Here is a 27,059-nt window from a genome sequence, read left to right as displayed (position 1 = left end):
TTTATTTTCTTCAATCTTTTATTTATTTGGTACAGAGTCTTTCTATGCAGCTCAGACTTGTAGGGATCTTCCTGTCTCAGCCTCCCCAGTGCTAGGATTAGAGGCATGCACCACCACACCTGGTTTTGGTAGCCAGCACCATGGGCCTGGGGTTCTGAGACTGGCACAGCATGTGGTATTGGGGATTGAACCCGGGTCCTTGCACTTTCCAGGCAGGTGCTTAGACCACTGAGCTATCTCCCCAGCCCCCACAAGATCTTCTTATAGGAGAAGATGAAGAAATTTAAGATAGAGAATGATCTGATTTGCCCAAAGTTACAAAGTCACAGCAATTAAACTGTGGAGCTTTGATTTAAATCTAGACATGGTTCGGGGTCAGGTGTTGTTTAGTGGCTAAGTATGTGGTAGCAGTCTGAGACCCTGGGTTTGACCCCAAGAATTTTTTTTTAAATGTATTTAGGACAGGGTCTACTGGGTCTACAGGGTCTCACTACATAGATCCAACTCATAGTGATGCTCCTGTTTTCAGCCTTCAAGTGCTGGGATTACAGGTGCGTGACACCACACCTAGTCTCAATCGCTGTCTCAGTGTGCCCTGTGGGTGGGGCCGGCACCGCACACCAGGGATGAACCATAGCCGCTGTGCTTTGCCTAAGCAGGTGCTTTAGTCTGCTGAGCTATCAGACTGGCCCTATGACCCCAAGCATTGAAAAAAATCTCTCTGTCTGTCTGTCTGTCTGTCTGTCTCTCTCTCTCTCTCTCTCTCTCTCTCTCTCTCTCTCTCTCTCTCTTCCTTATATTGTGTGCAGATTACCCAGATGGGCATAGCATTCATACCCATAATCCCTGCATTGGATCGTGAATTATTCACAAACTCTGGCAGCCTGTCCCCGTCCCCCCCCCCCCCCCCCGCCACTGTGTGAGGCTTTGGTGGGCGTGGGGGGGGACACAGACACATAGCCACAAACCATAACTTAGTTGTCCTTTTCAGTTAACTCTTAAGTTTTCTGCAGCAGATAGCAAAAGTACTTTGAGATATTGGTAACAGAATGTGATAGTATCCAGCAGACTGTGGGAAACTGTGTGTCTATGTGATTGTTTCTGTGCCTAGCACCACTTTGTTAAGAGGGTAATATCATTGATAAATGTAATTTTAATTCCCTGGATGTTTTAACAGTAGCTTGAAAAAATAAAATTTTAACGTTAAAAGTTATTGATCAAATGAACTTGGTAAAAGTGAATTTGATATGTCAGTTGATAGTGAATAAAAACTGATAATTCCAAATCCTAATATTTTTGGCATTGTAGATAGGCATTTTTATGCAGTCCATTGTCACTAAAATGTTCAATCTTTTTGCCACCAACTTAAATGACTTGTCTGGTTTGTATATTCAAATTGTAAAAATTAGTAAAAGCTGACGTGGAATAAGGTGATACAATAGTTAAAAAGTTGGAAAACATTAAATTTCAAGTTTTGATTGTAGTATATTACAAGATCAGATCTTGCCACAGTTTTCTTACCCTTTCATGTAATTACTAATGAACCATAACTTACCAATTTGATTTTATATACATGTAGGGCAAGGAACTTTTAAGTCTTTAGAACATATAGGATAGAAAGTTAGCAATAACGTTAAGAAACATAATGTGGATCTTTTCTTCTAATCTGTAATTCTAGGACGACATAGACAGCCTAAACCCAGTTCTCAGGGACAACCCACAACTTCATGAGGAAGTGAAAGTCTGGGTAAAGGAACAAAAGGTTCAGGAGATTTTTATGCAAGGTAACTATTTTGAACTTATGCATTATCATCATCATCTGAACTGGGCGACTTCCCATCTTTGCCTTTGGTTGTTCAGTTACATGCAGTACAAATAGAAAACAGTCTGATAATTGGAATTATATACCATCCAGAGGAAAATAATTGCTGAATCAGAATTTTAATAGAAAGTCCATAACTACCAGTTTTTAAATTAATTTCAACTAAATTCTTGTCATGAAATTATGACTATGTGGGTATTTTCTTGACAGGAACAGTTCCATAGTATGGAATGCTACAGATGCGTCCTTCCTGGAGTAGGAAGTATTTTTGGAGTAGAGGTCATCCAAAGACACTATTGATTGTAACTGCAGAATGCCATTGGTCTATCAAGAACATCAGGGGCCCGCCAGATAGCTCAGCAGACTAAAGTGCCCGTTTAGGCAGATGCAGGGGCCAGGGGTTTGATGCCTAGCCTGCCATGCTGGCTCTGCCCCTGGAGTGCTGAGACAGCAATTGAGACTGGATGTGGTGGCGCGCACCTATAATGCCAGTGCTTTGGGAGGCTGACCCTGGTTTCGGGGTCAGCACAGTATATGATACTGAAGATCAAACTCAGGTCCTTGCACTTGCTGAGCTGTGTCCCCAGCCCCAGACTAGAGTTTTGGCGATGGATTCTATCTAATTATATGTATATTTCACCTGCCTTAAAGTACAGCTCATCAGTATATTTGCTTTTTTTCTAGGTAAGTGTATTTAATTTCTAGAATGTGAAATTGTAGGTTTTGGTAGCAGTACAGGCAGTTGAACCAGGAGCCTTGAATATGCTGTGCAAAGGCTGTCCCTGAGCTGCACTCCCAGGCTTCATGGGAATACTTCGTTTTGTTTTTTGAGTCAAGATCTTGTTGTATAGCAGCCCAGGCTGGCTTCAAACTCTTGACGATCCTACTGCCTTAGTCTCCCAAGTGCTGGGATTACAGGTTGATCCCAGCCCATGGAATACTTTCTATGGGCATTTGATATTTTTAGGCAGATGTTGGCCAAAAAAAAATTTTTAACTGTCAATAGCTATTAAAACTACTAATTGGCAGTTTGAGTCTGTTAAACATAAATAAAAGAGCATCAGTCTAGCAATGAGAAACCTAGTTTGGGCAATTTAGCAGCTTACAAAGACCCTGTCTCAAAAGAAATTTAAAAGAGGCTCGGAACATAACTCAGTGTGAAGGTTCCTTCCCTAGTACCACATAAATGGAAGAGAGGGAGGGAAGGAGGGAGGCAGGCAGGCAGGCAGGCAGGCAGGCAGGCAGGCAGGCAGGCATTGCTTACAGTAGAAGTCTAGCACCAGAGAGACTCAGGCATCAAGTCCTAAATTACTGTTCCTTTTTACCTCAGTAGTTAGTCATTTACTTAAACCTAGTTAAACATCTTTGTAACCTTACTACATAAAGATTGCTATAACCTTATATTTTGTTCTGTCTTCTTAATTCATGATTCAGAAACATTCATTCAAACTGAAAGTATTTTATTTTCATTGGGGCAGAAAGTATATGTATGCAACAAAAACTTCATCTTGATCTATGCGATAAAATATCCTCTAAAACACTATTTTACCACTGATCCTAGGTTCTCTTATGCATCTGTCACATAGCTTTATGTTTCTCCAATAAGGTAATTTGTAAGTAAAAATGTTTCCGTTTACCATATATATATCCCTGCTTCCTGTGTTTTTTTAAAGGTCCTTATTCTTTAAATGGATACAGAGTGAGGGTATATAGACAAGACTCTGCCACCCAGTGGTTTACTGGCATAATTACTCATCATGATCTCTTCACTCGCACCATGATCGTTATGAATGATCAGGTAAATAGTTTAACTATTGTTGGTGCTAGGGATCGAATCCATGCCCTTGCACATGCAAAGCACATGCTCTACAACTGAGCTATACCTTCTTAGGCTCCCTCAATAGTTTTTGAAAAGAAATTTTTACAGTGCAAATAATTCTATGCTGAAAAATGCATCAGCAGTTAGTCCTTTTCATCTCCAGAGTTTTAAGTCTTATAATCCTGAAAGTTTTCATGTACCTCATGTTACATAGAGATCATTTCAGGTCAGAGGGTGATGATGGTGCCAGATTTATTTCAACACTGATAGAATTAGTTCCTGAATTAGCAGCATCACACTTTCCTTTGCTTGGTCTTTTATTTATTTATTTTTTTTGGGGGGGTGTCCTTTTTTTTTTTTTTTTTTTTTAAGTGTATCATGTTTTTTGAGACAGACTGGCCTTGAATTCAGTGGCCCAGGCTGGCCTCATAGTCACAGTGACCTTTCTGCTTCAGCTTCGAGAGGGTTAGGGTTACATGGTCACACCCAGCTTTTCATCTTTCTTTCTTTTAATCCTTAGGTTAGCTCAGCTTTCTCCCTAAAGCTTCAGCTTTTCTCTTTCTAGTAATAAAAGTTTTTCCCAGATGGTCTGTTTCTCTTCCTTTTCTTTTCTCCTGAGCTCTGTCAGTCTCTATCTCTGTTTGCTTGTGTCTCTGATTTGTGGTGCTGGGTGTTGAACCCAGGGCCTAGCAAACGCTAGACAAGGGGGCCCTTCCACTGAGCCTCATCTCCATCCGTCTGTCTTTCTCCTTGGTAACAATACATAGGACTGTCATCATATTTCATTGTTAGTATGCTCACTTCAGGTTTTATATATGAGAAGTGTAATCATTTGGCTTTTTGAGAGAAATGTAAACTTTTAAATTCATTATTTATGGTGAAAAAATAGATTTTTATGCCTTTCTATCCCAGTGGATTTTGCAGGATATCTGATAGAACTTCTTCATACTTTATTTAAGTACTTTGGTTAAACTTTTGGTCAAAATCCATTTGACCAAATCTGGTAAATATATTGTATAACTTCATTTTTTTCTTTAAAAAAATGACAAACTTTCACCTCTCAAAGAAGTACAAAATTGTGTTGAAATTTTAAATTCAGTTGCACAGTTTGACTTCTCTTTCCTAAATTATTTTATAGCTCTTTGTTGAAAATTAATATAAAAATTTTTTAACTTTGGCATCTATACTCTTGTGACATTATCAGTATGTATTTGGATTTACATTCTTTTTTTTTTTTGTGGTACCAGGGATTGAACTCATAACCTTGTACTTGCCAGGCAAGTGCTAATTCTACTGAGCTATCTCCCCGGCCCCTGGTTTTATATTTTGATTAATTCCTATTCTTGTTTTTCAGGGTATATTTGCTATGAATGGTACTTTTTAATTCTTGGCTAACAGTTGAAACAATGTTTCAAAATGTTAAAAGTGTAATTTTTTTCTTTGATGATGAAAATTCATTATGTAAACCTGATATCTTATAAATTAAAGGATACTGATTTATATTCCTTTGTACTAAGGGAAAAAAAGTACCAAATACTGGTTAGCTTGCTGGGTTTAATTTTTTTGTTGTTTTGTGTCATTAATCAGGTACTCGAACCACAGAATGTCGATCCCTCTATGGTTCAAATGACCTTTCTAGATGATGTTGTTCACTCCTTATTAAAAGGTGAAAATATTGGCATTACGTCACGACGACGGTCTCGTGCCAATCAAAGTACCAGCGCTGTTCACGTATGTATGCTGTTGATAATAGATTTTAGTAAAAATATTTTCTTTTAGTAGGCTATTTAGAATCTGGTATAAAAATCATTGTTGGTTGGTTATTTTTAGGGTCATTACACGCGTGCCCAAGCAAACAGTCCCAGACCAGCAATGAATTCTCAAGCTGCTGTACCAAAACAGAATGCACACCAGCAACAGCAACAAAGAAATACTCGCCCAAACAAGAGAAAGGGCTCAGACAGCAGTATCCCAGATGAAGAAAAAATGAAAGAAGAAAAATATGATTACATACCACGAGGAGGTAGTACCCACTTTTTTTTTAAAGGAACAAAAATATATTTAGTACTGTATGAAAAATAAAACTGTTCTGCTTTTAATCTTACAGAAAATCCTAAAGGTAAAAACAAACACTTGATGAATAAAAGAAGGAAACCCGAGGAGGATGAAAAGAAACTGAATATGAAAAGATTACGTACTGATAATGTTTCAGACTTTTCTGAGAATAGTGACTCAGAAAATTCAAATAAAAGAATAATCGATAACTCCTCAGAGCAAAACCCGGAACATGATTTGAAAAACAAAAACACTTCAAAGATCAATGGTGAAGAAGGAAAATCCCAAGATAATGAGAAAACAGAAGAGACACTAATGGATATTCAGCCTCCTTGGGCTGAAATACAGGAAGATAAACTTGAAGAAGCAGAGATGCACAAGTGTGTTGATACTCAGCTTCAAGAAAACATGACTATCCATTCATCAGAGCAGGCTGCACTTGATGATCGTAGTGCCAGTGATGTACTTCTTCAAGAACGCAATATGGAAGACACACATACTGTGGAATTGCTACCAAAGGAGAAATTCCTATCAAGGCCACCAACACCGAAATGTGTTATCGATATTACTAATGACACTAACTCAGAAAAGGTGGCTCAGGAAAACTCAAGTACCTTCAGCCTCCAGACAGTTGAGAAAGTGGATCCTAGTATTAGTGATCCAAAACATTCAATTGCAAATGCAAAATGCTTGGAAACAGCAAAACAAGATTCTGACCAAAACTGGGTTAGTGATATAGTTAAAGTGGATTTAACCCAATCTAGTGTTATAAATGCTGCTTCAGGAAATGATCACCTGGACATGGAGAAAGAGAAAAATCATTATGTCTCTTACCTGTCGTCTTTAAATGCAGTTCCTGTGTCAGAAGATAAGCTTCATAAGCGGAGTCCACCCCCCGAGACTACAAAGCCTAAACTGAATACTTCAGTAGAGGCTCACAAGACTAAATCCACTTCCTCACCTGAAGTGGTTAAACCCAAAATTACCCATTCTCCTGATTCTGTAAAATGTAAGACCGCCTATGTGAACAGCCAAGCTACTGGTGAAAGAAGACTGACAAATAAGATAGAGCATGACTTGTCAAGATGTAGTTTTCATCCAGTTTCTACTAGAGGCAGTACATTAGAAACAAAGAGCCCTCTCATTATTGATAAAAATGAGCATTTCACAGTTTATAGAGATCCTGCTCTTGTTGGATCAGAAACAGGCGCTAATCACATTTCACCTTTCTTAAGCCATCATCCTTTCCCACTTCATTCCTCATCGCATAGAACCTGTTTGAATCCAGGTACCCATCACCCTGCCTTAACTCCTGCTCCCCACTTGCTAGCTGGATCATCTAGTCAAACTCCATTACCCACCATTAACACTCACGCTCTTACGAGCGGTCCACACCATTCTGTTCATCACCCCCATTTACTTCCCACTGTGTTACCAGGAGTGCCTGCGGCCTCCTTACTTGGTGGCCATCCACGCCTCGAGAGTGCTCATGCCAGTAGCTTGAGCCACTTAGCCCTAGCACACCAGCAGCAGCAGCAGTTGTTACAACATCAGTCACCTCATCTTCTTGGACAAGCCCATCCTTCTGCTTCATATAATCAGCTTGGACTCTATCCAATTATTTGGCAGTATCCAAATGGAACACACACATACTCAGGACTTGGTCTGCCTTCATCTAAGTGGGTTCATCCAGAAAATGCAGTTAATGCTGAAGCTTCATTAAGGAGAGTAAGTGACATTGGTTTGCCATATATCAATGTATATTAACATATATAGATGCCTTTTTAGCATCCCACATTTTAAAGGTCATTTCCTATTTTAAAATGTGTTAACATTTTTATATGGTTTTTCAAAGTGCTTAGTAACCTATGAAGAGTAGAAGCAGAAATCTCAGAAAATCCTGATTACAAAAAACAGATCAGTTAAAGAAGTAAAAAAACTTATAGTATTAACAGATTTACATTCATGGTCTATGTCAGTGATGGTGAACCTTTTAGAGCTTTCAGTGATACGGACAGCCTGCTGTGGCATGCCTGCTATAGGTTCATCACCACCGGTTTATATTGATAATTATTTTATGCATTTAAATTTCTAGAAGTGTGATTTTTTTTTTTTTTTTTTCCAGCAGCATGGTACCTACCTGGCAAGTGTGAGATACTGAGCTCAATTCCCAGTACCAGGAGATAGCTCAGTAGAATTAGAATAGAAGAGAACTTTGTTGGATATAATTGTAAGGTTCTTGATCAAAGTAGTCATTAAAAGATGATGTTATGTACGCCAGCTGATTTAATTAATGTATTACACCAGGCATGGTGGTACACACCTATAATCCCAGTACTTGGGAGGCGGAGGTAGGAGGATCTGTGTGAGCTCAAGAACACCCTGGGCTAAAGAGTGAGTTCAAGGCCAGCCTGAGCTACATAGTGAAATCCTGTCTGAAGAAAAAGTGTATTGCAGGGTATATGATTACTTCTTTTCTTTTAAGGCTGGACAAGATTGGAGATTCCCAACTTTTGGGAAAGTTACAGCTAAGATTTTTCCTTTCTAAGGGAGAATTGCTAAAAAGTTAGGGATATAGGCCTTGTTTTCTTTAGTGAACTGTGTGGTTTTCCTAGTAAATTGATTTTATACTTTGAATAAGTGCCAAAGGGGCAATATCAGACTCAGTATAGAAAATGGAGAGTGTCACTATCAAATTCCCAGGTTATGCCGAGGAGATGGCTCAGTGGAATAAGCGCTTCTCTGGCAAGCGCAAGGGCCTGAGTTCAATCCCTGGTTCCGCCAAAAAAAGAAAAAAAAATTCCCAGGTTATCTTAATCTTCCCATCCTCAGAATGCTCCTCAGGTCTCCCCCTTGGATGTTTCGAATGCATTTTTGTTTGGTTTTGGTAGTTAAGAAGACATTACCTTAAATTTACCATCTTTGTTGGGGGCCTGGCCAAGATCCCCCCATTGCCTAAGTGGAGGAGTATGGCCAAAGAAACAGACAAATTTAGAAATACATGTGGAGAAGTGAGCCTAGGCAGTCAGAGCCTCAGGGTGGCCAGAGGACATGACACTCCAAGCTAGTCCTTTTTTATTGCATGTACACAGTAGTCCCAGGAGGTGTATCAGATGACCTGGAGCACAGTATGATCTTATTAAACTGATGTGGATCTCATGGTAGTAAGGATCCAGTGGTATAACTTGGTGGGTGGGGGTGATTTGGGGCTGATGTAATCTTTCCCTGTAATGGCACAGCATCATGGGACCATTAAGAACTCCAGGCCCTCGCTGCAATTTATAAGGTTGTGCTCCCCAGCAGATCTTAGCCATTGTCAAATGTTGTGCAACAGAACTTTTCCATCTTGTAGAATTAAACCTATCTCATTAGACATTTAATTTTCTTCCCATCAACACTTGGCAGCTACCTTCCTCCGTAAGGTCCTTCACTGTTCTGATTTTTGATTACTTTAGGTGTTTGATACATATAAAATTATACAGTATTTGTTTGGTCCATAGTGGATTATTTTGTTCAGCATGATTTCCTCAAGCTTCATCTGTGCTATCCTGTGACAGAATACCCTCATTCTTTACTGCTGTGTTTTTTGCTTTTTGACAGGGTCTTATTATGTAGTTAAGCTGGCCTGAATTCCCTGTGTAGCCCACAGTGGCCTCCTGCCTCTGCTGCCAGAGTGTCGAGAGTGCAGGCAGGTACATGGCACCACACCAGGCTATGGTTATACATTGCTCTTGTGTGTGTTTACGCATGTGCACAAGCACACTCATGCCTCATTTCCCTACCTTCATTTCCTCTGTGCTGGAGAATGCAACTCCAGAGTCTCATGCGTGCAAGGCAAGCATTATACTACTAAGCTATATTCCCATCCCACAACAGTTCTTTTGTTTATTTCCTTGTCTGTGGATGTTTGAGTTGCTTCTGTCTCTTGACTATGGTGAATATTGTTGCAGTGAAGGTGTTTTTAGGACCTTCCTAATGTCATGTGCCTTTTTGTCAGCCTTTTGAGGTTGATAGTTTGCAGAGGCACACCCATAGCTGGCAGTGGCAGGTGTACACGAGTGATGACAGCAGGTGCAAGGGTGGTGGGTGTGCCAACAATTTGTAAAAGGAGCCATTATGTATAATAACATAAACCATGGTCATAATTAGCAATTTGTGATTGGTGACTTTGATGGTAAGGGCACCTCCTACTGGTTGGTAACAGAGCTTTTTAATAAACATGGAGATTGGACAGCCTCCATGTTTATAAGAACAAAATGATTTATTTACTTACATAAAGTTATTTAATGAAGAATAAATAAACACTTTAGACAACATGAAGATCTCTTACCCCTAGTATATGTCAGAAGTAAAAATACTATAAGCATAAGATATTAGATTTGGAAATAATTTTAAATAATATTTTATGGAGCAAAAATATTACTGCCAATACTTGATTGCACTTTAGGATTTTTTGAGCCTTGTAACATCTGGGCCTTTTCTGTCATTATTTACTTGAATGACACTTCATATGAGGTTTATGGCCACAGTGTATGCTTTTAATCTAAGTAACTTTATAGGAGTGTACTAGTTGGCCTTCCTGACACTGGAACACAATACCTGTCAGCCACGACTTCAAGGAGAAGTTTGTTTCACTCAGTTTCCAGTGAGTTCAGTCCGTAGTTAGTGAACTCCAAGGCAGAAATGGTATAGTGGAAGGGCATGGCCCAAAAAGTGCTTAACCAGTGGCCGCCAGGAAGCAGAGAAAGAACAAAGGAACCAGGAACAAGACTAACTTTCCAAGTCGTGCCTGTGACCCTCCTCTGTGTACCCAGCCCCACCTCCTAACAGCACTTTTCCCTGTGCATTGACTTGACCCGACTGAGTGTAGCACCCCCAGAAATCATAAATCACTAAAGCTTCCTACTGTCTCCTCACCCCTCCCATGAGACTTGGGGGCCATTTCAGACTAAGCCATAGGAAAAGCAGTATGTCTTTGGTATGATATCATTGCATTACCAGTTTGAGTTCTACAGTTGATTCCTTTCTATTGTCCATCTTTGGCTATCATCCTGTTGACATTCAGAGAGTATACTCACAGGAGTGTCAGTGGGTTATAGTATAGAAACAAAACCTAAGTATGTATTTATATGCATGGCTCAACATACAGGTCACTGTTACCACGTAAGCAGTTATGAGAAAGGGAGCATATCAACACGTAACATTAATTTTGCTGTATTTTTATGCTTCCAAGTTTCTGATCCAACACTGTTTGTATTGTACAGTGTAATGGAGTACATTTAGGCTTTGAAAATGTGATGCTGTTAGAAGCTAGGCCCGTCCTTAGGGGCTCAGGGAGATGGATCACCGTGGGTTTGAGGCTAGCCTGAACAGCATAAGGAGACTCTGTCTGAGGGGAAGAAAGAAAATTCTAAGTCAGTAGGAAGAAGGTGTTACAAAATAGGTAAATAACTGCAGAAATGTATTTAGGCAATACATTCCTATAATATATATATTTTGGTATTAGAATCCCAAGAAATCATATATATTAGATTCTTTGGACATCATGTATAGCAAGTTAAAAGTAATAATTTAAGGCCTGCTTTTAGTAAAAGTAACAGTAAATTTCTAGAAATTACTGTGTTTGACTGATTAGTTTTCTGCATAAAACAACAATTTCTGTAAAATTTTGTTGATTATTTCAAATTTCTCACCAGATTTAATTTGAAAAATTCAGATTTAATAAGTACGCTATTAAAGTTCCTGTGATAGTGAGTGTAGCCTTTTTCAGTTAACTGAAGCCTAGTTTGTTTGTTTTAACAGAATTCTCCCAATCCTTGGTTACATCAGCCTACCCCTGTGACTTCAGCGGATGGAATTGGGTTGCTTAGTCACATTCCTGTTAGACCTTCCAGTGCAGAGCCACATCGACCTCTTAAGATTACAGCACATTCCAGTCCACCGTTGACAAAAACTTTAGCAGATCACCATAAAGAGTAAGTTCATTGGTGCTTTTAGACTTAAAAATACCTTGTTTTTCACAATTTTTCTTAATTTAACAGTTGTCTAAAATCTTCGTAGTACTTTTTCTGTATTGGTATATCTTAATTTACTTGATATGAAAATACATACAAAGATATGTTTTAATAAAAAGAATGTTGGGGCTGGTGAGATCGGTTCAATCCCCCAGCACCACATACTAGCCAGCCCCGCCCTCTGGTGGGCTGAGCTGGGGAGACACACACACACACACACACAAGTAAATTTAAAAAAAAAATAAAAAGAATATTGCATAGAAAGTGTCTTCGTCTTCTATGAGAAAAGGTGATTATAGAAACCTCTGTGTCTTTTTCTTTACAGAGAATTGGAAAGGAAAGCTTTTATGGAACCATTACGGTCTGTTGCATCCACATCAGTAAAACATGACCTGGATCTAAATAGGTCACAAACTGGAAAAGACTGTCACTTGCATAGGCATTTTGTGGATCCAGGATTAGGTCAGTTGCAGAGGCCACCCCAGGAGACTGGAGAGAGAGTGAACAAATACAAAGAGGAACACCGTCGGATTCTTCAAGAAAGTATTGATGTTGCTCCCTTTACAACTAAAATCAAGGGGCTTGAGAGTGAAAGAGATAATTATTCCAGAGTGGTATCGTCATCTTCTAGCCCCAAAAGCCATGTTATCAAACAGGATAAAGATGTGGAACGCTCAGTATCAGAGCTTTATAAAATGAAGCATGCAGTGCCTCCAAGTTTGCCCCAAAGTAATTATTTCACTACATTGTCCAACAGTGTAGTCAATGAGCCACCAAGATCGTACCCAGCCAAAGAGGTTTCACATATTTATACTGAAAAGCAGAGTAACTCCCTCGTGGCAGCAGCTAATCCTCAAACTCTTACTTCATTTATGTCATCTCTTTCAAAACCTCCGCCTTTGATAAAACATCAACCAGAAAATGAAGGTTTAGTAGGCAAGACACCAGAACATCTTCCCCATCAGATTGCATCTCACTCGGTAACAACTTTCAGAAATGACTGTCGGAGTCCTACCCATTTGACAGTTTCCTCTACAAATACACTCCGTAGTATGCCTGCTTTACATAGAGCACCGGTATTTCACCCACCAATCCATCATAGTTTGGAAAGAAAGGAAAGCAGCTATAGTAGCCTTTCCCCTCCAACTTTAACTCCAGTAATACCAGTAAATGCTGGTGGGAAGATCCAAGAATCACAGAAACCTCCAACTCTAATTCCTGAGCCTAAGGACTCTCAGGCAAATTTTAAGTGTTCTTCTGAACAAAGTTTGACAGAAATGTGGAGATCTGCTAATAACCTTAGCAAAGAGAAAGCTGAATGGCATGTAGAGAAAAGCAGTGGCAAGTCACAGGCTGCTGTGGCATCTGTGATTGTACGTCCACCTTCTAGTACAAAAATTGATAGCGTGACAACAATGCAGTTAGCTTCCAGAGATAGAGTTAGTGAAAGACCTTCAACTGGGACACATAAAACAGATTGCCGCAAAGCAGCAGAAGCTGGAGAGCCTGCAAGAATCATTCTACCAAATGTGAATTCAGACAGTATGCACATAAAATCAGAAAAAAACTTGGAGACTGTCTCCCTGGGCAGTGTTTCCACTCCGGTTATGTCTGTCGTAAATACGGTATGTAATACCAAAACAGATGCATACACATCTGCTGTTACTACCACCAGTGTTTCCAACTGGGGTGGTGCAGAAGTAATTTACTCTTTATCAAACACCATTTTGGCCTCTACGTCCTTAGAATGTATCTCTTCAAAAAATGCTAGTCAGTCCATGGCTGCAACACAAGAATGCAAGGTCAGCACCATGGTTCCAGTTACTGTGGCCAGTGGTAAAATAGGAAGTGCTGGTTTTCAGTCTAGCTCAGGCTTCTCAGGCACAACTGATTTTATCCACTTAAAAAAGCACAAGGCGGCATTGGCTGCAGCTCAGTATAAAAGTAGTAATGTCAATGAGACTGAGTTTAATGCTGGGAAAAACCAAACCACATCAGCTTCCCTTCCCCTGGATAACACTGTAGTCTGTAGTGCAGTTAACAAAACAACCTCTGTAGGAAATGGGCAGGTGTCCCAGACAAGTCAACCAAACTACCATACCAAACTGAAAAAGGCCTGGCTTACCAGGCATTCAGAAGAAGATAAAAATACTAATAAAATTGAAAATTCAGGGAATTCTGTATCAGAAATTATTAAGCCATGTTCTGTCAACTTAATAGCCTCTACATCCAGTGATATCCAAAGTAGTGTAGACAGTAAAATTATCGTTGATAAATATGGAAGAGATGATAAAGTCAGTAGGAGAAAAGCCAAAAGAACATATGAATCGGGCTCTGACAGTGGAGACTCAGATGAAAGTGAAAGCAAGTCAGAGCAAAGGACTAAGAGACAGCCCAAGCCAACTTACAAAAAGAAACAAAATGACTTACAGAAAAGAAAGGGAGAAGCAGAGGAAGATGTGAAACCCAATGGAGTGCTCAGCAGGAGTGCCAAAGAAAAAAGTAAGCTGAAGCTACAGAGCAGCAGTAATAGCGGTAAGTTTTGTCTCATGTAAAATGGGCTGATGTCGTAGCAGAATAATGTGTTTCTGTAAAGATTAGTTAGTTGAAGGGCCAGCAATAGCTCAGTGGATTAAAGTGCCTTCAAACAGGCCCAGGGGCCCAGGGTTTGATCCCTGGGTCTGCCATGCCGGCCCCGTCCCTAGGGCACACTGAGACTGCAATTGAGACTGGGCGAGGTGGCAAATGCCTATAATCCCAACTCTTGGGAGGCTGTAAACAGGAAGATCAGTATGAGTCTGGTCTAGTAGTGAGACACTGAACACCCTGTAGACCCTTCCCTAAAATACAAAAAAAAAAAAAAAAAAAAAAAAAATTAGTTGAAAAGCCTCTTCATTTGCATGCATAGTTTCACAGATATTCAGTGGCCTCATTGAAATGGCAAGTGCCTTCTAAGAGGAAGCCAGCCTGTGTAGCCCTTGATTTTTAAGTCTTGTAGACATACATTTATTTCACCTAGGACTAATCAGTAATTGCATAATTGAGTGTGAAATGTAGCACTCATAATTTAGTACACTCATAAAAACTATTAAAATGCAGTGATGAGTGTTTTCTGATTGAATCTCATCCAAAATGGATTCCTAATAATAGCTAAGATATTTCACTGTAACAAGATTCAGTCAGAAAACAAATCCTGCTAAATTTAAGGTACATAACTAAAAGAGAATTACTTAAAACCTTGAATAAGGATCTTATCTATTGAAGTTACCATCTGTTTAATAATGCTACTCAAACAGTCATTAATAGTAGATAAGGTTTTTAAAAATCAAGAGCAGTGTTTTGAGTTTTGTATGTTCATTTCTATGTTCAAGAACTTCCATAGTAAGTAAAATCTTTCAAAACGAGTAAAATTTATACTTCCTAGTGGCCACAGCTAGATGGAATAAGTGATACTTTCCATTTATATTTACTGTGGATTGTTTTCTTTGTACTCTAGAAGCAATTTTTCTCAGTTTATTTCTTTGCAGCTATGGTACACAGGGGAGAAAGCACTTGACAGTATCATTATTCATGTCTCCATCCCCATACAACACCTGGTGCATCCGTGCCAACAGGGTGGATATTCAGAAGTGCTTTCATAGGCATTGGGTACTTGAAGACTCTTATTTTTGCCTTTTCATGGAAGGAGGTTTTCTCACATGCCTGTGTGGGAACCAGAAACAAAGCGAAAGAGAGAAAAACAGGGATGGAATCAGAAGAGAGCAGGCAAAAAGTGAAAGGACAAAAGTGCAAGCTGTACTAGAGACAGTGAAAGACTGAAATCAAGTATAGAGTCAGATGACAGAGAGGGTGATTGACTACGAAGGTTGCCTCCACGCATTTGAACATTGGGCTGTGTATAGTGTTGCTTTTTTGGTGTGTGCTCCTTACTGTTCCTATCTCAGCTAACATTTGGTGATTGGGTATTTTAAGTACTTTGTGAGTTAAAACAAAGAGGATCCTTCCAACTTTGAACATTTAGAAAACTCTTGCGTAGTTAAATTTATAAGGCTAACTCTTAAGTGAAATAGATAAGCCCATTTTATCTTAAGATGGAATGTTTATGGTTTCATGAGTCCTGAGACAGTGACTGGAATGAATACCTTCTCTCTACCCCAAATTATGATACTTTGGGTCATCTCCCTATTCAGTAACTAAAATTTAGGTTTAGAAAGCCTTTTTGGGCCAGGCATGGTGGTGCATGCCTGTATTCCCAGCACTCTGGAGGCAGAAGGAGGGTCACTGTGAGTTCGAGACCAGCTTGGGCTATAAAGTAAGTTCAAGGCCAACCTGAACAGCGTAGTAAGACCCTGTCTCAAAAAGACCAAAAGAAAAAAAAAAAGAAATTTTGGGCCGGGGAGATAGCTGAGTAGAATAAGTGCTTGCCTGGCAAGTGCAGGGTCCTGAGTTCAATCCCCGGTACCACAATAAATAAATAAATAAATAAATAAATAAATAAATAAATAAATGCCTTTTTGGTTCTTTTGATGTTTTTATTTGTTCAAGTATAAAGTAACGCTAAGCGATTATTAAATGCCATCTTAATTTTGGACAAAGTTGATTTTTTTGTTCTGGGCTATTCAGAAAAGTTCAAAAGAAAGAATTTTCATAAGAGATTTCTAAACCTGAGTATATAAAAATATGACCTTCCCAGTGTCACCAAACATGTTCAGTTTAAGAGAAGGTAGGTTTACACTTAGGCTTATGCATGTATAGTTAATAGTTTTATGCACAGATGTATGTGTACATATACTGTCTTTTTTAGTGCATTCTACGCCTTAGCGTTTTGGAGTATTTTTATGTCTGCTGTCTTTTGTTTTTAATTTAAAAGTTGAATTGTTCTAATCTTTCATAAATTTATTTGATTTCCTGATAGTGCCCACCAAATTTATTTATCCCTAAGTCTTATGATATGCAAAATCAATGTGTTAACTATAGTAATTTCCAGATCTCTGGAGTTCTTAAGGAAATGATATATCAGATCATAGGTTTATTTATTTTTTTATTTTATTTTATTTTTTTTTTAAATATTTATTTATTTTTATTTATTACATTTATTTATTGTGTGTGTGTGTGTGGCCAGCTCAGCCCACCAGGGGGCGGGGCTGGCTGGCATGTGGTGCTGGAGGACCGAACCCCGGTCCCTGTGCTTTGCCAAGCTTGTTTCAAGTAGGTGCTTTAGACCACTGAGCCATCTCTCCAGCCCCAGATCATAGGTTTAGATATGTTTATTTTTTTTCATCCTGGCCAGTTTGCTATTGCTACAACCCTTATTTGTGGATTTGCTGATGCAGAACTATGGTTCAAAAGGTTCTTAGTATGTAAAGGAAATTCTGGATTGTGTAATCTTTGTTAACTTAGTATGTTAATTCAGACTTTTAGATTTTAAGTATTTCCAGTAAATTAGATATAGAATTGAAGGATGAAGTTTTAATTATTGTATAAATACTGCTATTTCTAAGTCTATAAGTCATGTATGTCCTAATCTGGAGGCAAACATGATCTCAAAAACTCACCCATTTGAATATCCTTGAAATTCATTCATTATTTAAACGTCAAAATTGTTTATGTCATATGATTGAAATTTGTATTTCACACTAAGTCCCAAGTGTTTGCTTATTATTTAAATTGTTTGCAATGGGATGGAACTTTATACTCTGAATTGTTCCATGTTCTGGAATTTAATGATTATTGGTTAAAAGTTATTGCCTAGTCAAAAATACAAACATATTACATTTATTATTAATAACAGTAAATAGTAATTTAGTATTTTAGGGCAATAAAGTAAATGATTGGAAGAATGCATACCAAATAAAAATTTATCAGCACTGTGAGAGTTCACTTTCTAAAGGGTTTTTTTTATACACTTCATAGTGAAGAAAATCTGTCTTGCATATTGTGAAAGAAATAACCATTTTTTATACCAGCCTTTTGGAAATTTTTATCCAGAGACTGAGACAGAGAGAACAAGAAGAGACAACAGTGAACACATACTAGTGTGTCTGTAATGGGTTGAACCAAATAAGTGGCTTCTTGCCCTAACATCAAGACAGAAAAGGAAAAATTGTGTAAAGATCCAGACAGCAATCTTGATAATTGAACACAGTTTTAATTGTGCCACCCTCTACTATTACTCTGTAGTTTAAAATCAGTACTCCCTATCAAGTGTAGATGACTTTTTTTCTATAATTCTATTCGCAGTACTATCAATTAATAGTAGGAGCTCTGGATAGAAATTTTACAAGCTTTTCCAAGAAATATCTACTCACAAGAGAATAGTTTTACTTGTGATACACAAAGTGAGGATAGGACATAGTTTATTATTTCAGTATGACTAGAGTAACAATCCGTGCAAATCTAATGTCTCTTGCTAGATACTTTTAACATGGGCAGGAGAAAATTTTAGTCAACAAGTAATGCTAGTCCCAACACAGTCTCATTAAGTGAATGTTTTTAATATTTTGATGGGCACAATTTAACTTACAGGGGCCGGGGAGATGGCTCAGTGGAATAAGCGCTTCCCTGGCAAGCTCAAGGATCTGAGTTCAATCCCCGGTTCTGAAAAAAAAAAAAAATAATAACTTACATGTATTTCCCCAGTTTAAGAATTCCCGCTGTAAAATGAGTGATTACTTGAAACACTGTGCTTATAAAAGTTCAGATTTATGAAAGTGATATACAGTATGATACAGTTTTGTAAATTAGATTTTGCCCTACAAATGTTAGAGGTGCATTTGGGGGCTTCTTTTCTCCCTCTTTATACTCCTTTGATGTCTTCCCATGTCAGCCCCCTTGGAAGAATGGGGTCTTGGGGTCTTGCTGCTTTACACAGGCTGGGCTTAAATTCCTTGGTTCACATCATGCTCCTGTTTCAGCTACCTGAGAGGAGCTGGAGTAACTACAGTCATATATCAGAGTACAGCTAATACCTTTTTAAAAACACTGTTATGGGGCTGGTGAGATGGCTCAGTGGTCTAAAGCACCTACTTAGAACAAGCTAAGCTAAGCAAAACACAGAGACCGCGGTTCAATCCCCCAGCACCACATGCCAGCCAGGCCCGCCCCCTGGTGGGCTGAGCTGGCTACACACACACACACACACACACACACACACACACACACACTAAATAAATAATAAAAATAAAAACACTGTTATGAATAAAGACAATAATTTTTCTTCAAATATCTTTTTCTAAAAGATATTACTGCCACCAATTTGATGTCAAATAGAGGCTACTATAATATGAGAGATATCATTTTTGTGTAGAAGGATTTAACTTTTAGTCACAGATACATGAATGGATCCTCTTGTTTGCATATATGAGAGTATTTGATGGAGAATATATTGTTAGGCATTTCCAGTATACTAACATAAAGTTGTTCAGTTCATCTGGTTAGTAAAAACTGGTTAGCAGCTAAGCTCCATTGGCTATTGTAGACTGTGTAGTTACTAATTATATCTGGCATGCTAATGATTTGCTTCTTTTCCGTAGTCTTACTATATTGTCACAGTTGGATTTGAATTTCAACTTAAGGGAGTATCCTTTTTATAAAATATAATCTTTGCTAATAATTCCCTCCTGATTTTATAGCTGGCATCCCTCGTTCAGTATTAAAAGACTGGCGAAAAGTCAAGAAGCTGAAGCAAACTGGGGAATCCTTCTTACAGGATGACTCCTGCTGTGAGATAGGCCCTAACTTACAGAAATGCCGAGAATGCAGACTCATTCGCAGTAAAAAAGGAGAAGAACCGAGTCACTCACCGGTGTTTTGTAGGTTTTACTACTTTAGACGGTACGTGAAAATATGAAATGTGGGAGAAACACTTACTGGGTATTGAAAATTACACCAAGGCTCTTTTTGCTGTGGTGACAAATCTTGAGTTTCCATGTTTCTAACATAAAATAATCCTAAGTTTTCTTGTTCAAAATTTTAATATTAACTATCAAATTTAAATACATGTGGACATTATTACTCATAAACATAAACTAAATATTTCTAGCTGTAAAAATAATTACATCGTATGAAAACTTTTTCTTAGTTCAATTGTTTTGAAATATTTAATTTTCTGAATATTGCTCAATCTTAATTTTTGTTCTAAGATTTATACTGTATCTTTGACTTACAATTTCTTTAAAAGACATTGTATGATATCTTCTCCTAGTATTAGAAACTTCAAAAAGTATATTTCCATTTTCTGTTGACTTAAAAAAAAAAAAGAGGTTTGTACCTTTGTTATTTGCTTATTATTTCTTGCCTATATCTTGTAATATGAGAAACTACTTTGGCAATAACAATACACAATGTACTAACTATTGTTACTCTGCTAAAATCTTGTTTTGAGATTTTGTACCACTTTTTTTTTTTTTCTTTCTTTAAAATAAAAATAACTGATGTAAAAAAAAAATAATTACAACGTGACAAGGAAGCTTTGCCAGGGTCAACAGATTTCATTGTATGGTAAAATACATTGTGTGGTAAAATATAAAGCCACTTATAATTACAGTTCTTCACCTTTATATTAATGCAGTATGTTTCTAACTACTTTAAAAACTTATGAATAGCCTTGTAAGAATTCTTCTAAAAAAGAGATAGGGGACCTCAGGCCACTAAGGCAGGAGGATCATTGCAAGTTCAAGATCAGCCTGGGTTACAGAGTGAGCTCAAGGCGAGCCTGAACTGCATAGAGAGACCCTGTCTCAAAGAGACAAAAAAAATAAAGAGAAGTTAGGTAATATAACCAATAGAGACAAGTTAATATCTGACATTCTGGAGTCAGTCATTCCTACTGTGAATACCATCTTCGTCCCTGAGTTCCTATGTGACTGCTTTTGTAGTGGGACAAGTAAGAGTGAATTATATAGGTTGCTATTTAATGAGATTAAGTGCTGTTCAGGGTCTTTAGTATGGTACTATGGACCTGTGAAATGCTGTTGCTATCTTTTCCTAAGAAATTAGGATACACATAATGATGATAAGTGAACTGTGCTTTGGAACATATATTATAAACTGTATTGGTAGAAACAAAGAATGTTTCTTTATTTTTGTTTTTGTTTGATACCACAGATCAAACTTGGGACCTTACAGTTTCCAGACAGGTCCTTATGCTGCTAAACTATCTCCGGGGCCCTAATTTTTCTTTATTTTATAGCCTTTGTAGCCATCAAGTCCCAGCAGGCAGATGACTTCAGGAAAGTTATAGAAGTAGTTAGTATGCATGAAAGTGAGAGGGAAAGTTGATTTGAAAGGATGAGAAAATCCAGGAAAAATTAAAAGAAAGGTTCAGGTAAAGATAAAACAAGGGTGAAATAAGATGGGATAAAATCAAGAAATACTTGATTTTCAAAATAAAAGGATAAATAATTATAAAAGTATAAGGAATAGGCATTAAAAATGTTACTGCTCTTAGGCCAAGTGAAGGGACCAGGGTTCAATCCCCTTCCCCTGGGCACACTGAGCAGGCAACTGAGTCCAGGCATGGTAGCACATGCCTGTATTCCCAGCGCTGGGGAAGCTGAAACAGGAGGATCACTACGAGTCTAAGCTGCATAGTGAGACCCTGTACCAAATGCATTAAAAATTAATAAGAATGTAATTTTTTTTGAAAGAATGTTATTGCTGTTATCACTTTGAAAAACACAGAATGACTCAAATTTCAAGTATCTCACTTAAGAGTAAAGAGTATGTACTTAATCACTCAGAAATAACCATGATTTACTATAAACTGTTGAATCATTTTTTGATATCCAAAGTTAAGACCAATTGAACAGTTTAAACAGACTCATAGTAAACTATTAAGAGTTTCATCCATGTTGTTTTCAGTCATGTTTAATGAGTCATCATTTTTAATGAAAGTGTGTGTGTATTTGGCTTTTTTTATCCCGATAAAGTATATAGTGATTTTGAGCAAGTTACTTGGGTGATTCATGAGTGAAGCTTGATTTAAAATAAAGAGTAACTGAGCTCACGGTCTCATTCCTGCAAGTCAGTACTTAGGCCTCATTTCCAATGGCTTTCATTTCACTGGAGTTAATTAAGGGGGGTGAGCAGGAGAATCTTATTTCTTGAAATAACCTAAAGTTGGTGCTATTTATCTCAACAGTTGTGTAATATAAATGAGACCCTTTTAAATTGATTTGTAATTAAGGTATTATTGAAGAGTTACCTGATTTTTCTTTTGCATTCTTTGTATGTGTTTATGTAATGGACATAAAAGCTAATTTTATTCTTAATGTCTAATGCTTTTATGTTTTAATGTTTCAGGTTGTCATTTAGTAAAAATGGAGTGGTTAGAATAGATGGTTTCTCTTCTCCTGACCAGTATGATGATGAAGCTTTGAGTTTGTGGACACATGAAAGTTATGAAGAGGATGAAGTAGACATAGAAACTTCGAAATATATCTTGGAAATTATAGGTGATAAGTTCTGTCAGTTAGTAACATCTGAAAAGACAGCTTTGTCCTGGGTGAAAAAAGATGGTAAGAAAGTTAATTATAAATTATAATACAGTATGCAAATCATTTTAAGAATTTTATAAATCATTTCTAATCTGTAGATAACCCTAATCTAAACTGAAATCATTGGTTTTTAATTATCAGAATGACACCTTTGTAGTTTCATAAATTGCAGATTATTCCTTTTGAGATTGAATGGATTAACCATTTATGGAATTACAATGACATTTTATTTCTTCCATTACAATCTTGACTAGTGTGATAAAATTACTTCGGATGGAGAATTGTAAAATTTTATTATTTGGGTGCCAGGGAGATGGCTCAGTGGAATAAGTGCTTCCCTGGCAAGCTCAGGGCCTGATTTCAATCCCTGATTCCACCAAAAAAAAAAAAAAAAAAAAAAATATTACTTGTCATGTTAAGGATATAATACATCTCTAGTAATTTGAATTTGACTCTCAACTCTGGTGCTCGTTACAACCTTTGGCAAGTAATCTCTGAATATCAAGTGAAAATTAAATGTGAAATGAAAAACTTTTAACTACTTCACAAATTTGTTTTGTGAAGCTCTTAAAATATGCTTGCATAAATGTAAAGCAGTTAACCTTAAGTACCTAACAGTGATGCTATAAATGTTGGCTTTTTGCATTCTCTTCTCTGAAATCAGTAGTTTGTCACTCCTGGGACATATGGCAATACCTAAAAGCAATTTTGATTTCATAACTGAAGGACTTGGAGCTATACTACTAGTATCTAGTTAGGGGATGCCACAGATGTCACCAACCATCCTATAGTGCAGAAGTCAAACCCTTACGAAAGAACATTGTTCAGCCTAACAATCAGAAGTGCCAAGGTTGAGAAACCCTTCCTCCAATATAAGCCATTTTTAGTTTCCTCTTGTAATTACTTCTGAGTCTTCTGAAAATGAATACTGACCTACTCTTCATCTTGATAGAGGCTTAAGATTATTAGTGTGTGTGCTGGACATGGTAGTGCACATCTGTAATCCTAGATTTTTGGAAGGCTAAGGCAGAAAGATTAAAAGTATGAGCCTATATGGTAATCATGAGTAACAGTCCGCCAACACCAAATAAATAAGACTGGGGATGTACCTGAGTGATAGAGCACTTGTGTAGGATGTATGAGAGTCTGTATTTAGTCTTTAGTAGTATTTAAAAAACAAAGAAGCAAAAGTCTTAACCTTTATGTTTTCTTATGGCTGTATTCCAGCCTAAAGTATGTAAGATCCAGTTCCTCTTTTAATTTTTACTTTCTCCATATTTTAGCCAAAATTGCATGGAAAAGAGCCGTGAGAGGAGTTCGAGAGATGTGTGATGCATGTGAAGCAACGTTATTTAACATCCACTGGGTGTGTCAGAAGTGTGGGTTTGTGGTCTGCTTGGATTGTTACAAGGCAAAAGAGAGGAAGAGCTCTAGAGGTTAGTGTATATAAATTAATGGAAATTAAAATTCCTATATTGTCTCTTTAAACTCATTTACCGTAAGATACTTCTAGCTTATTGATGATTATATTACATTAAGGAAGTTGTATAGAGTTGGTTTTAAAAAGGAGGCAGAAGCTGGGTGCACTGGTGCATCCCTGAAGTCCCTGTACCTTAAGAAGATGAGGTAGGAAGACCCCAGTTAAAGCCCAACCAGGGCAACATACTGTGACCACCCTATTTCATAGTTTTTTAAAAAAAATCTGGGGATATTATGGAGCTCAACGCTCTTCCTCCTTTTCACAAAGTTCAATTTTGTAGAATTAAACTGCACCTTAGGTGATGAGTATATCCACCCGGTCTTATCAGGCAAGTAGCTGATTATCGTAGAATAAACTCAGGTTAGTCTTCATTGCTTTCAGTTTCCAATGTATAGGAATCATAAGTCCTTCTAGAATTTGTTATCATAGTCATTCATGTAAATCATGATTGAATGCTTTCTGCAGATTGATTTTTTTTTCTTTCCAAATTTTTATTTCTTTCCAAAATTGTGGTTTAAATAAAAATGTACAAAAATCTGCTGCTGCTCATACTACATATATTCTCCAGATCTTAGAAAATGAAGTGGAAGAAAGTCTGTATTTGAAAACAAAGCTTTGGGCTGGTGAGATGGTTCAGTGGTCTAAAGCACCTACTTAGAACAAGCTTGGCAAAGCACAGGGACTGCGGTTCAATTCCCCCAGCACCACATGCCAGTCAGCCCCGCCCCCTGGTGGGCTGAGCTGGCCACACACACACACACACACACACACACACAAAATAAATAAATGAAAACAAAGCTTTGAAACAGTTTGTAGGGCTGGTGAGATGGCTCAGTGGTCTAAAGCACCTACTTAGAACAAGCTTAGCAAAGCCCAGGGACCACGGTTCGATCCCCCAGCACCACATGCCAGCCAGCCCTGCCCCCTGGTGGGCTGAGCTGGCCACACACACACACACACACACACACACACATAAATAAATAAATAAAATTAAAAAAAAAAAAAAGAAACAGTTTGTAATTTCTAGGCAAATAAAATGGTGCAAAAACATTGTTTTGTGTATCAAAGCATCTGGAAGTACTACACACTTAAGGAGTGCCAGGCATGGTACTGCACCCCTGTAATCCCAGCACTCGGAGGCTTGGGCAGGAGGTGTACCATGAGTTCAAGGCCAGCCTGAACTACATAGACTCTGCGTCCAAAGGAACATATACACGCATAATTGAAAGAACTGAATCATCAAATCTTTTATAAAATGTTTATGCACCAGATGTGATGTCTACATACTTGTGGTCACAGCTAGTCAGGAATCCAGGGGTGAGGATCACAAGTTTGTGGCCAGCCTGATCTATTTAGTGAGACCCTGAAAAGGCATCCCAAACAGTGAAAAGGGCAGCTTGGTGTGGTGGTCCACATATGTAGTCCCAGCACATGTGGCTGAATCAGGCAGATTGTAGGTTTGAGGCCATCCCAGTGTACATAGTGAGTTCATGGGCAGCCTGAACTGAGTAACAGAATGAGACTCAATCCCAAAATGTGTATGCCAGGTGGTAGAGCAATTGAGGTTGGAGCTCCATGATAAAGCATCCCTAGGGTTATTCTCTAGTATCCCCAAAAGAGCAAAGAAACTGTGTATCAAGGCAGTTTATAGATGTGGCTGCTTGGCTGGGGATGGAACTCAGTGATAGCATGCTTGTCTATAAAGCACCAGGACCTTATTCCCAGTACTGGGACTGGGTGTGGTTTTCATACGTGTAAACCCCGCTCTTGGGAAGCTGTAAAGGCAGATGACTATGAGTCCAATCTAGTAGTGGGACCCTGAACACCCTGTGGACCCTTCCCTAAAATACAAAAAAAAAAAAAAAAAAAAAATCCCAGTACTGCTCCCCAAACAAGTGCTGCTTAATAATGGTTTCAAATTTTGCATAAAATTCTGGTGATAAGGATTAGAATTGTTGAAGTAGTAGAAGTAAATATTGGTGGACTGCCTCAAAATGGTAAATGTTGTGGATACATATCAAGACATGAGTCATTGTTTAGCTATTCCATTGGTAGAATTACAATACCTCCCCTTCTAGCTCTTTCTTACACATCATGCACTTAGCATTTGGAAGCATGTCTGAGTAACTACAGCTAAGTTTTTCTGGGATATACTGCATGGATGAATAAAATGAAACCATAGTAAATACATCTGTGCCCTATAAACTATCTTTAATATTAAAAAGTATATCAATTGGGATACATTGTGTTGATAGAAATAGCTGACTTCTTATGAAGCTTTCTTACTTGACATGCATTATATATATCATCTTCCTAGCCCCATACCCCACACTCAATCATGATTCCCCTCGCATTGCCCCTCCAGGATTGAAATCAGGGCCTTGCACAGACTATACAAGCATTCTATCACTCAGTCTCATCCCCAACCCTGAAAATTTTTTTTCACGTAATGTTTTTTTTTGGGGTTAGGGAAGGCTCTACAGGGTGTTGAGGGTCTCACTACTAGATCAGTATCATAGTGATCCACCTGTTTACAGCCTCCCAAGAGCTGGGATTACAGGTATGCGCCACCAACCCATTTCAGTTGTGGTCTCAGCAGGCCCCAGGGGCTGGCCCGGCATGACAGGCCCTGAGATCAAACTCTTGCAGGCGCTTTAATCCACTGAGCTATTTGGCTGGCCCTATACGATATCTTTTTTTTTTTTTTTTTTGTGGCCAGCTCAGCCCACCCTGGAGGTGAGACTGGTGAGGCATGTGGTACTGAGGATTGAACCGCTGTCTCTGCACTTTGCCTAAGCTTGCCTGTGCAGGCACTTTAGACCGCTGAGCCATCTCACTGGCCCGTTGTGTTGTATGTTTTGTTTTTTGAGGCAGGGTCTTGCTATGTAGTTGTGGCCTGCCTCAACCTCCAGAGTGCTTGGATTACAAGTGTGTACCACCACGCCCAGCTTGTGTACTCTATTTTGATATGTATCTGTAAGCCATTTTTTTAAAACAAGGTGAAGTATTTATAATAAACTTAGGATGTTGCTGTTGATTTTCAAAGTACTGTGAGTTTGGGAAAAGTTTCATTTTAGTAATCCTTTCAAATTATAATTATACCTGTGTCTTAAGTTATTTTCTCTGTTATCACTATTCCTTATTTTAATGTTAAATATCCAAGTAGAACTCAACATTGGTTAGGCCATTACAGCTTTATATAGTTGATTAACTTAAAGGTCTAAAGTAGAAACAAGTGCTGGTGAGATGGCTCAGTGGTCTAAAGCACCTACTTAGAACAAGCTTAGCAAAACACAGGGACCGCAGTTCAATCCCCCAGCACCACATGCCAGCCAGCCCCGCCCCCTGGTGGGCTGAGCTGGACACACACACA

At 38.3% G+C, this 27,059-nt stretch overlaps 1 protein-coding gene across 8 annotated transcripts in view; it reads left to right on the top strand.

Annotated features, from left to right (window-relative positions):
- The window catches only part of Jmjd1c (jumonji domain containing 1C), a 168,896-nt gene that overhangs the window by 117,134 nt on the left and 24,703 nt on the right, over nt 1-27,059 (top strand). For 4 of the 8 annotated variants that reach the window (XM_023716203.1, XM_023716202.1, XM_023716201.1 and 1 more), the window contains 10 exons: nt 1,679-1,784; nt 3,496-3,620; nt 5,229-5,372; nt 5,472-5,664; nt 5,749-7,424; nt 11,496-11,671; nt 12,036-14,245; nt 19,342-19,543; nt 22,013-22,227; nt 23,490-23,642. In XM_023716203.1, the coding sequence (XP_023571971.1) occupies nt 1,778-1,784; nt 3,496-3,620; nt 5,229-5,372; nt 5,472-5,664; nt 5,749-7,424; nt 11,496-11,671; nt 12,036-14,245; nt 19,342-19,543; nt 22,013-22,227; nt 23,490-23,642 (5,101 nt within the window). In that variant the 5' untranslated portion in view covers nt 1,679-1,777. The remainder of the gene's footprint in view (nt 1-1,678; nt 1,785-3,495; nt 3,621-5,228; nt 5,373-5,471; nt 5,665-5,748; nt 7,425-11,495; nt 11,672-12,035; nt 14,246-19,341; nt 19,544-22,012; nt 22,228-23,489; nt 23,643-27,059) is intronic. The other 4 variants (XM_023716206.1, XM_023716200.1, XM_023716205.1 and 1 more) reach the window with 3 other exon arrangements.

This window comes from Octodon degus, unplaced genomic scaffold, assembly GCF_000260255.1.
Source record: "Octodon degus isolate 3935 unplaced genomic scaffold, OctDeg1.0 scaffold00046, whole genome shotgun sequence".
Lineage (NCBI taxonomy): Eukaryota > Metazoa > Chordata > Mammalia > Rodentia > Octodontidae > Octodon > Octodon degus.
Note: the sequence above shows the minus strand (reverse complement) of the source record. Positions and strands in the feature narration are given on the sequence as shown.